The following is a 12,833-nucleotide window of genomic DNA, read 5'->3' on the forward strand; positions in this document are numbered from 1 at the left end:
GAGAGATTGAATTGAATCAAATCCAATCAAATTGGGAAGCACATACTTCAAAACGCAGAGCAATGCAGCAGCAGCAGGCCCATCTACAACCTTTGCACTACACTCAAATGATGATATGCGAAACATACATCTAAATATGTATTAATATACTCAGTCTGTTTCTAAAATAGCCTTGTGGTTTATTCATATGATTTATAATAGAGGCCTAAAATATGTTTTTCTGTGAACTACACTGTTGTTTTCTTTTAACTTCTAGAAACTACTATCAAACTTTTCCCCACAACGGAAAAAACTTCTCAACTGATGATTTGTTGAGGCAACATTTCACAGGTCACAGTTATCCCCCAATTAAATACATACATAAAATAAAGTGTACATTTTACACCATTACTACACTGTAAACCCCCAAAAGTTAAGGTAACTCAAACCATTTGAGGAAACGAATTGCAACAAACCCGATTAAGTTCAAAAATTAATCCTATTGAGTACTGTGAACTTAATCTATTTAAGCTTAAGTAATAAGGTATTTAATTAACTCATTACCCTCAACACTGAGTTCAAAACTCTTTTCAAATGAGTAGATTTAACTTTCGGTACATTTGAAGTTAACTACACTCATTTCATTTGATAAAGTTGACTGTTTTACAGTGTATCATTTTTTTTAGATTTATTATTTTTTAGGATTATTTAATATATTAATTGATTATTGATTGATTTATATATTGAATATTTGGATTATAATTATAAAATGTTAGAATATTTAACTAATTTATATAAATACATGGATATGTGAATGACCGCTACATTTCTTAATAAGGCCATAGTGCATAAAAAAACAATGTTTTGCAAAAACTCATATTTATCATCAAAGTTCTCAAGAAGATGTTGTGTCATGAATCAAACCTCATAAAGTACACAAATTTTGCAATATATATCAAGGTTTTTTCTTACACTTTCGTCAATTGGTGAAGTTTGTTTCTTGCCACTGTTGCCAATGGCTTGGTTTGCGACTTGTGGAGCTGCACATCGATGGATTTGCTCTTTAGTGTTTGGACTTTCAGCAGTGAAAATTAAACCACACTGAACTGAACTTAACCTGAACTGAACTTCAACTCTGAAAACTGGACTGACACAGTTTCAATTTACTATAATCTTTTATGTTAAGCTGCTTTGACACAATCTACATAGTAAAAGCGCTAAAGAAATAAAGATGAATTGAAATGAATATCATACAGAGAATTATGTTTCTAATTATGATTCCCATTATTTGAATTGCTTTTCTATCTAGAAAACTGTACACCCAAAACTGTACAGTACCAGAATAAAAACATTATAAATAAATGAATTTGGTTGGGAGAAATAAAGTATAATATAAGTAAAACTTAATATTTTATTTGTTTTAAAATACCAACAAATATTATCTTAGGTATTTAAATTAAAATTTTTAATATCTGGAAAAATTAAACGGAATTAAGTAAAAAATTTGCTAAATGAAACTAAATGAATTAGAAGTACTGTATACGCTTAGACTTAAACTGCATTTCATTGCCTTGTATATGTGTAATGACAATACAGTTTAATCTAATATAATGTAAAAACCTAATATGAACATTAAACATAAATACAAAAAAAAAAAAAAAATGAAAATAAATAAAAAGTATAAATAAATAAATAAATAAATAAATAAATAAATAAATATATATATATATAATCAAATTCATTGTTTCAATCTGTTTGATTCGGAGATCAAATATAACACAGCCAGATTCCTGTAGATCAACGAATCAATACTCAAGCATCAACAGTTATCAAGAACAATGCACTGGAAAGGAAATAAAAACAAAATGAAGTACTTACTCCGTTGGCTTTGCTCAGGGCCTGAAAGTAAATGCTGTAGCTTTTGGCAGGTGACAGTGGAGCATTCCAGTAACCATTATAAGTCTTGTTGTCTCCAATAGTAAAGGGCTGAACTACAGCGAGGCTAACCGGAGGGAGTTCAGCTGCAAAATAGTGAGGAGAATCCAAGATTGAAGCATTTCTGAAGCTCACAGGAACAGGGAAACACTCCAGAACATCAGTGGCTCGCCGGACTTTCTGCTTCCGCTCCTCCTGAACCACCACTTGATAAGAACTAGAGGGGAAAAAAAAAAAAAAAATCACAAGAATTAAATAGTACAAATGCAGTGATGCTACTGTTTATTCTAGTAGTGCTTGGCAAAGATTAAATTGCATCCAAATTAAACTTTTTTTAAATAATATGTGTGTGTGTGTGTGTGTGTGTGTGTGTGTGTGTGTGTGTGTGTGTGTGTGTGTGTGTGTGTGTGTTATACACACACATAAATATGTATAATTTGCACCATAAACACATATATTTTTATATCTAAATAAACATTTTCTTAAATACATGCATGCATGTGTGTATTTATACATACATAATAAATATACACAGTATACACACTTAAATTATGTCACAACAAACTTTTATTTTGGATGCGATTTTTGCCCAGCACTAATGTCTAGACCAGGGGTGTCCAAATTTGGACCTGGAGGGCCGGTCTCCAGCAAAGTTTAGCTCCAACTTGCTGCAACACACTTGCAAGGTTGTTTCCAGAAACCCTAGTTAAAGCTTGATTAGCTACCACAGGTGTGTCTGATTGGGGTTGGAACTAAACTTTGCAGGACACCGGCCCTCCAGGACTGAGTTTGGACACTCCTGGCCTAGATAACTGATTATTCAAAGTGATATTGATATTCCATATTGATACCAAGTGCAATATTTTGGTGGTTATTACACTCATTCATTCATTCATTTTCTTTTTGGCTTAGTCCATTTATTAATCTGGGGTCGCCACAGTGGAATGAACCGCCCACATATCCAGCATATGTTTAACGAAGCGGATGCCCTTCCAGCTGCAACATACACTACGGCCATTTAGCTAATTCAATTCACCTATACCACATGTCTTTGGACTTGTGGGGGAAACCGGAGCACCCTAAGGAAACCCACGCCAACATGGGGAGAACATGCAAACTCCACACAGAAATGCCAACTGACCCAGCAGGGGCTCGAACTAACGACCTTCTTGCTGTGAGGCGATTGTGCTACCCACTGCACCACCGTGCTGCCCTGGTTATTACACTTTCTTTCAAATTAATACTAATAAATTTAATAACCTAAATTTAACATGAATTAAAAATTAAGAATAATTAATCAGAAATGCAAATAAAAAACTAAATTCTCTCCATTTCAACAAGCTGTTTGAGAATACCGGATCTAAATCAGAAAGATTTCCCAACATTTCAAATTGTAACAATCTATGTATTCACTGAAAATAAGCATAAGCAGCATTCTTCAAAACATCTTCTTTTGTGTTTAACAGAAGAAAAAAGCTAAAAGTTAGAGGGAGAGTAAATGAGGTGGTAATTTTCATTTTGGGGTGAATTAACCCTTTAATAGGCGATGCAGTGGTGCAGTAGGTAGTGCTGTCGCCTCAAAGTAAGAAGGTCGCTGTTTCGAGCCTTGGCTGTGTCAGTTGGCGTTTCTGTGTTGAGTTTGCATGTTCTCCCAGCATTCGTGTAGGTTTCCTCCGGGTGCTCCGGTTTCCCCCACAGTCCAAAGACATGCAGTACAGGTGAATTGGGTAGGCTAAATTGTCCATAGTGTATGAGTGTGAATGAGTGTGTGTGGATGTTTCCCAGAGATGGGTTGTGGCTGGAAGGGCATCCGCTGCGTATCAACGTGCGTATCAATTCATTCCGCTGTGGCGACCCCGGATTAATAAAGCGACTAAGCCGACAAGAAAATGAATGAATGAATAACCCTTTGATATAATTTTTATTTTATATTTTAAAACATTTACAGCACATTTAATATTTAAAATGCGTCGTGCTTAAAAAGAAAAATGAAATGTCATCATTTACTCATCTTTTCACAAAACTTTTTGAGTTTCTTCTGTTGAACACAAAATACGATATTTTGAAAAAATGCTGTAAACCTGTAACCATTGACTTCCATGGTGTTTGATTTTCCTACAATAGAAGTCAATGGTTTCAGGATTGTTACATTTTTTGAAATATCTTCTTTTGTGTTGCATTGCATTGACCAAAAAGGAAATTCATAAAAGTATGGAACCACTTGAGGGAGAATAAATGGTGGGGATATTTCATTTTTGGGTGAACTATCCCTTTAAGGACATTCTTTAGCATTAGTCACTGCAGTGCCTCTTGATTTGAGACCTATCTTCAGCTGGTGAAGGCACATCAGAAAAGAGAGAGAGAGAGAGAAAGAGAGAGAGAGAGAGAGAGAGTAGAGCCTGAGGCAATTTAACAAGCCATTAAAACCATCAAGAACATCTATTCCTGTAGTTTTCCAAGAATCACACAAGGCCTTGTCAACCATCAAGATTTCTCGAACGAACAACTAGCTGCTAAACATCTCTATTAAACTCTCTGCTTCTATTAAACCTGCATGAGACCCCAAAATCCCTGGCTTCCCCTCATAAGAGAAGGCAGGCGATGCGGTGGAGAGCCAGCAGAGGGAAATCTCTACTCTGGTAATTAGCCGGAGGGAGGTGTGGATTTGTGGAGCTTTTTTGAAAGTGCTAGTCGTGGGGAAGGGATTGGAGAGGGGCATCTGTGTGTTTCAGTACACGCTGAATGGATAAGGACATCTTTTGAGCTCCCCGTGCTAATAGTACTTGTTTGCAATTATGTGGTCTTACGCCAAGAACATGCTTCCCAATTATGTGCAATTAGGGAAATGTATGTTTCGCTGAAAAAAGACGTGGCAAATTATCCTAGCCTCTAATCTGGCATCTTTCATAAGGGATAATTTCCCATGACCAAAGAGGCCTGCCTGCTTTTCTCTTTCAAACACACTGGATCTCCATTTCAAACTAATGGCTTTAAGTGCACGCTGGATGTCGTGAATCCGCTGTAACCCCGGGTTCGAAAGCTTCTGTAATTATTAACAATTTTCAGTTGCGTGTTGTTCGTAAAGACGCATATGGATTGCCGGAGTCATATGCGGTATATAGGGCACGCTAACAATGCTTGTTATAAAACCTGCGTCAGCTTTGTAAGGCTTTGGATTTTCGGTAAAAATATACTGAACATAAATATTATTTATTCATTAATTTTCTTCATATGTTTTACGCAGCTGATGGCCTTTTAGCTGCAACCCATCACTGGGAAACATCCATACACACTCATTCACACATATACAATACGGACAATTTAGCCTACCCAATTAACCTATTTCACATCTTTGGACTGTTGGGGAAACCGGAGCACCCAGAGGAAACCCACACGAACACGGAGAGAACATGCAAACTCCACACAATGTTGCTGGTTCGAGCCTCGGCTGGGTCAGTTGGCGTTTCTGTGTGTAGTTTGCATGTTCTCCCTGCATTCGCGTGGGTTTCCTCCAGGTGCTCCTGTTTCCCCCACAGTCCAAAAGACATGTGGTACAGGTGAATTGGGTATGCTAAATTGTCCGTAGTGTATGTGTGTGTGAATAAGTGTGTATGTGATTCCCAGAGATGGGTTGCAGCTGGAAGGGCATCCACTGCATAAAACAAATGCTGGATGAGTTGGCGGTTCATTCTGCTGTGGCGACCCCAGATTAATAAAGGGACTAAGCCGAAAAGAAAATGAATGAATGAATATATTATATTATATTATATTATATTATATTATATTATATTATATTATGTTATATTATATTATGTAGTATTATATTATATTATTTTATATCATATTATATTATATTATTTTATATTATATTATATTATATTATATTATATTATATTATATTATATTATATTATATTATATTATATTATGTAGTATTATATTATATTATTTTATATTATATTATATTATATTATATTATATTATATTATATTATATTATATTATATTATATTATATTATATTGTATTATATTATATTATTTTATATTATATTATATTATATTATATTATATTATATTATATCATATTATATTATATTATATTATATTATATTATATTATATTATTATAATATAATATAATATAATATAATATAATATAATATAATATAAAGTCAAAATAATACACTGTCATCTTAGCAAAGATTAAAGAAATCAGTTATTAGAAATGAGTTATTAAAACTATTATGTTCAGAAATGTGTTAAAAAAAATTTCTTTCCGTTAAACAGAAATTGGGGAAAAATATGCAGTGGGGCTAATAATTCAGATTTTAATTATATTATAATATAATCTAAAATTTTTAATAAAGTTCTTTGTCTTGCCAATCGCAAACACAACTAAGAAATCTAAATGCAACCAAATAACTGATAATTACACTGATGGGCTCCTATTGCCCATCAACTGTGCTGTTCTTCCAACTCAGCAGCGACTTGCAATTTCGAGAATTTGCCAAAATCTGTTGCACATTTACAGACTGAATTTCCACACAGAGAAAGGCTCTGTTTGCTTGCCAAAACACAGCCAAATGGACCAGGATCCCCTCGAAGGCTTAGCATACAAATGACGCTTATTTGAATGACTGCATTTAAAAACCCTCAGGACGGCGAGTGAATCAACAGTAATGCACTTCTTCATTCAGACGATGCACTGGACCCCTCTTGGAGGGTTGGAGAGAGGGATTGTGGCGTATTTGTGTTTTAATGGTGCATTGTAATTTAGTGTATTCCTGTCTTTTAAAATGCTTTGCATCTATCTGCAGATTTGGTAAATATATTTGAAGAATGTTTGATAAGGAACTAATATCTTTGCAGGATTTTGTGTGAAACAATTTAAATCAGATGTTGCTCAGTAACCCCTTCAGACCTGAATTATGTTGCAAGTTTCAAAAAAAGTAGAAGTATATTTTCTCTGTTCTTAAGGTTTATTAAATAAGTATAAATAAAAATAATTTCAATGAACATCAGATTAAAACATGTACTTCAAAAACAATATACCAACATGAAATTTAAAATAATTGAATATAAATTGTTGTTCTTTATTCCAATGTTCTTCTAAAGCAGTGATTCTCAACCGGTGGGCCTCAGCGATCCTGCAGGTGGGCCGCGAGTTAGCTGAAATATTATGCTATAATTATTTGATTTCATTATGAAATATGTCATATTAAAATGATCGAAGTAATGGCATTTCCCATTTTCTGTGATTGATTACATACTTTGGACTCGGTGCAAAACAGCCTCACTGTTAAATACAGACATAACTGTGGCTTAAACTTCCAACTGCTGCATGCCAACTAGGACTAAATTCTCAGTTGTATAACACAAACAGTCAAGCAAATGTAAAGGTAACGATGATTAAAGTTATATAAACCAGCTCGCATGTGCCTCACGTCTGTGACTGTTGCTGAATCAGAGTCGCACAAGTCTGTTGATTCACATACTATGTTGTCCAAATTAATGTCCTGCGAGTGTTTTATAACGCATATACAGTAGGATCTAGCAAGGCTTGGTGGTGTCTGTTATAAAACACTCGCAATACATTAATTTGGACAACATAGTTTGTGAATGGAGGTGGAAGTGGGCCTCGTGGACCTCATGTGGAGGTGGGCCTTGAAGTGACAAAGGTTGAGAAACCCTGTTCTGTACATTATTAGTTTGTCTATTATAATGGACTGACAAAAATATCCTAATATAAAGCTTGCAGTTTTATAATTGATTTTTTAATTTTAATTAGTAAATACAATCCTCCTTTTCTTCTATACAATCTGTGAAATATTGTCAAAAATATCAATACATACAGTTGAAGTCAGAATTATTAGCCCCCCTGTTTATTTTTTTTCCTCAATTTCTTTTTAAAGGAGAGAAGATTTTTTCAACACATTTCTAAACATAATAATGTTTATAACTCATTTCTAATAACTGATTTATTTTATCTTTGTCATGATGACAGTAAATAATATTTTACTAGATATATTTCAAGACACTTCTGTACAGCTTAAAGTGACATTTAAAGGCTTAACTCGGTTAATTAGGTTAACTAGGCAGGTTAGGATAATTAGGCAAGTTATTGTACAATGATGGTTTGTTTTGTAGACTATCGAAAAAAAATCTAGCTTAAAGGGGCTAATAATTTTGACCTTAAAAAGTTTTAAAAAAATTAAAAACTGTTTTTATACTAGCCGAAATAAAACAAATAAGACTTTCTCCAGAAGAAAAAAATATTATCAGACTTACTGTGAAAATTTTAGTGCTCTGTTAAACATAAATTGGGAAATATTTAAAAAAAGAAGAAAAAAAAAATTAAAAGGGGGACTAATAATTCTGACTTTAACTGTATAAATAAAACAAATATTTGGAACACATTGCTGCCATGCTTCTCTTCAGTGTAGTGCAGAGCTGTACTGTCATTTGATTGGAAGACAAACTGCCCAATATCTTAGACAGCAGGCTTAAAAACAGATGAAAACATTGACCTGACATGAGGTTGAGAAGAATTATCACTGAATAAAAGGTTTATTTTTTAAGTAAAACAGCAAATTTTTATATATTTTAAAGTAGAATAACGTAAACATATACATTTTGACTATGAACTTTCATTTAATAAGTAATGTCGTGTTAAATGCATACAGACTATCAATGAAAAATCCAACATTAGCTCATTTGGTAAATGTGCCTCAGTGCACATTTTTGAGAACTAAGAAATATGTGCTCATGGGTATATATATATATATATATATATATATATATATGGCTGAATTTTATGTGTAAAACAAAGGATACGCGGTGGTGATTGTTTTGCTCAATAACTCACCACAAACAGCACTAGACTTAGAAAGCAGAGCGGAGCTGACTGGGGTCCGAGTCAGACGAAAGGACGGTTCCAGGAACCAGGAAAACTAAACCCAAAAAGCAGCGTGAGATTGTAATAGAAGCATGGAGCCGCAGTGGATTTTCTCTTCTAGTTTGCTTTTGAAAACACTATTGATTGAGTTTAGAGAAGAGTGTGTGTGGGCCAGTGGATATCAAACTAATATATTATGCATGACGAAAAGCCGACCGGCCTCTCTCATGGACGATAAAAAAAAAAGTTAATATACGTTAAAAAAATACACAGCGACCTCTAATGGATTTACGAAAAATGACACGGATAACAAAACATGCCCCAGTAACGTATTTGAGATGCACAGTCAAAAGTGCACACGACACCCTCTAGTGGATTTGTGAAAACAAAAACTGTAAGAAATGTAGTCCAGGGTACATATATTGTCGGTTCTCAAAAATTTTGTCCTGGGCACATATCCCCAATGAGCCTGGATTGGAAAAAGCAATAAGTGACAGACAGACTCACCTGACTGGCGCTCCTCGTGATTGAGCGGGTTTTAAGAGGACGGTGATGGTCGTGTCGGTCTCATTGAGGGGAGAGTCGGTCTCATATTCAGGCATGGATGGAGCTGCAGACACAGATTCATGTTAAAGGACACATACTATGTGGATATAAAGAAAGCACGTACTGTAAAGCTCAGCAGACCTCATTTCAAGTGACAAGGACAAACGGATGAGAAACTGATGTCTAAAAAGCTTTGCACATTTTATCACTTTCTGTAACACAAGCACGAATGAATGTTCTTTGCAAGTATTAAATTACAAATATTTCTGTGTCCATAAATGTTCTATGGAGTGCAATGGTTGGGTTCTAGAAGTAAAGAAAGTGATTTTTAATAAAGGAAACTGATCAACTTTTAAAGCCAAACTTTTCAGCAGATTCATTGTATGAGGAGTTGAGGAATCAATGTTCAATGTTTTTGATCAATTGTTATTAAAAAAAATCTAATAGAATTTTTTTCATAGCTATTTACAGTCAAAGGCAAAATTATTTGCCTTCCTATGCTATATATATATATATATATATATATATATATATATATATATATATATATATATATATATATATATATATTTATTTATTTATTTATTTATTTATTTATTTATTTATTTTATTTTTTTAACTTCTTAGCCAGTGTCAGGACATGGATGCACTGGATTTGCACACTTCAGTGTGTACAAATAGATTACATCAAAAAGAACACGAGTCTATAGCTAAAACCCTCAAGCAGTCATTGTAGCTAGTTGTTTTTCAATGGGAAGCTTATAAAGACTGTATTTGCTAAATTTGTGTAAGTTGTACAGATCATCGTAATAACCAGACACACATGCATCCATTGCTGTTTATCATGGTTTATTTTGAAAGGTAAGTATCCTCAGAACAACATCCCATCAAACACATTTAGTCCAATGACACAGTAGTATTGAATTATGGATGGTTTTTCGTTTGTTTATGTCACCGTTTCTGCCGGAGACCTGTTGTTTACATTGTTTACTATGTTACTTACACACGTAAACGACGTCTTTGTAGTAAAAAGCAAGACGATGTTATAGACGAATTGCAAGTTTGTAAACATTCACAATACGCGCGCAGCGAGGTTTCAGAAAAAACAGGAGCGCTAGCATTTACAGCGAGGGAATGACATCCGATGCAGTACAGAGTTTGTTGTTATATTGTTATTTTGTTATATTGATGACATATTATATATATTCTATTGCATAATGCTTTCAGCATATTATAACAGCATGTCACTCAGTGATAAGCACAGTTATTTAACATAATTAATGTTAAAGGGAGTGGCGTTCGTCTGACAGGTCCATTTGCGATAGCACCCTCCCAATGAATAGTGGATAAGACGAAATATCCAAGCATCCAGCCCAAAATACACAACTATCTCATTGAAACTTAATGTGATTTTACAAGAGAGAAGTTAAAGGCCTACAAGTCTTTGGGTGCCAACAATTTTCTTCTGTGTGGTCATGTGCGAGAAATAATGCTCCATGATTACCAGATTCAAAACTTTGTAGTGCTAAAAACCAAGGTTCTGCCTAGCCAAAGACAAGGAAAGACGACGAAACTGTAAAAGGCCTGGATAATCATCAACAAGCAAAACAACTGCATTCTGACAGCAAACTGCACCTGTACGGCAGGGTATGTGAACTTACATTTTTACATTTCATTCTAAGCATTCAGTGTCTTCAGTTTAATTCGCCATATTTAACTGTTTTTGCTGAAATCATTGCTGCAATCAACTTACCTGATATGAAATGAAAACTGCAGAGTCAAGCGTTTTTAATCAGGTCCTCAACTCCATTCAGATCCCTTTTAGCCAAAGACGACTGCGGTTGGCATTAAAAGCAGTGTGGTGTGCGCTAAAAGTTAAGTTTTCTATTTTTGGACTTGGCATTTCGAACTTGGCATCCAACCGCACAACACAACATGTTTGCTATTGCAACCGTTCTTTTTTTGCAAACCGTGAACCCATGTGACATCATGTGTGATGCAGGTTGGTAATTCCTCAATAGCTTACAGTGTTCCAAATAAAATGAGACCACAAACTGAATAAAAAGTCAAAGTTTCTCAAGTGATATTTAACAGAGCAAGGACATTTTCACAGTATTTCCTATAATCTTTTTACTTTTACTGGTGAAAATCTAATTTGTTTTATTTTGGCTAGAATAAAAGTAGTTTTTATAATAAAAAAACAAACAAAACAAAAACAAAACATTTTAAGGTCAATATTATTAGTCCCCTTAAGAAATATTTGTTTTCATTGCCTACAGAACAAAACCAATGTTATACAATTCTTTGCCTAAATATCCTATCTCGCCTAGTTCACCTAGTTAAGCCTTTAAACTGACTTTATGCTGAATACTAGTATCTTGAAAAATATCAAGTCAAATATTATGTACTGTCAGCATGGCAAATATATCAGTTATTAATATTAGTTATTAAAACTATTATGTTTAGAAACTTGTTAAACAAAATCTTCTCCCGTTAAACAGAAATTGAGGAAATAATATAAAATAATTCAAATTTAACAGGGTTAATAATTCTTCAACTGTACATCACATCATTCTGCAACATAAAACTTACTGTGTTAATAGATATAATCAGAATCAACTTTATTTTATAGGTTTAAATTTCAAATGCTTACTTTGTTTTATAATACAATAAGCAGGGGGTAATGTTCACAGACTTGTAATACTTAAAAACACTTGCAATACTTGTGATTCTCCTCATAGCTGGCTGGTTTGGTTCCTGGCTAATAAAGCTTCAAGATTTGCCAATCCTTAGGGAAATAATGAATGGAAAAAGCATATTGGAAAAGTAAACGGGCTTTAATGAATCCTACAATAAGTATTTTTTGCAGAGAAATACAATAAAATAGTTTTTATTGCAATGATGTTGCAGATGCTGTAAACACCCAAGCTCAGATATCTCAACTTCCAGTCAAACACACAGAACTCTGTTTTAATATTATGCATAATTAATATTCATGTATTTGTAAAAACATTCCTTTCGCAGAATTTCCTCCTACGGAGAAAGCCCGGCGTTTTGAAGCCTGACTCGAAGGTCATTACTATGCAATCACACTGAAAATGTCACTCTCTCATTACAGTGTTTAGATTCAGTGAACAATACGCTTTTAATAAATGGTGTCTGGCGTGCGGCACAAATGCCACGTCATTATGAGACGCGACAAGCTGACAGCCGCGGGCCACAGAAATTGGGTTGAACTTGTGGAGGATGTTGTTTATGATTCATATTCTCATTATTCCATTCACTTTACATTAACTGTATCCCGACGATACTTATGCCAATAACACAACACACTAATGAGATTCTTGCTCTAGCAAAGCTTCTTTAAGATACGGGGAAAAAGTCAAAACGACAAAACTAATTATGCAAATTTAAGAAATGCAAGTGATAATTAGGCAAGCAATCAAATTAAGCTTATTTAACCTCGTCGGTTCATGTTCC

At 34.1% G+C, this 12,833-nt stretch overlaps 1 protein-coding gene across 1 annotated transcript in view; it reads right to left on the reverse strand.

The window, feature by feature from the left end:
• ptprt (protein tyrosine phosphatase receptor type T) overlaps positions 1-12,833 on the reverse strand; it is a 535,469-nt gene that overhangs the window by 202,290 nt on the left and 320,346 nt on the right. Inside the window, exons 11-12 of the mRNA XM_056460746.1 lie at positions 9,315-9,417; positions 1,858-2,131 (exon numbers count right to left, since the gene is read on the reverse strand). Of these exons, the coding sequence (XP_056316721.1) occupies positions 1,858-2,131; positions 9,315-9,417 (377 nt within the window). The remainder of the gene's footprint in view (positions 1-1,857; positions 2,132-9,314; positions 9,418-12,833) is intronic.

Source organism: Danio aesculapii, chromosome 6 (genome assembly GCF_903798145.1).
Source record: "Danio aesculapii chromosome 6, fDanAes4.1, whole genome shotgun sequence".
NCBI lineage: Eukaryota > Metazoa > Chordata > Actinopteri > Cypriniformes > Danionidae > Danio > Danio aesculapii.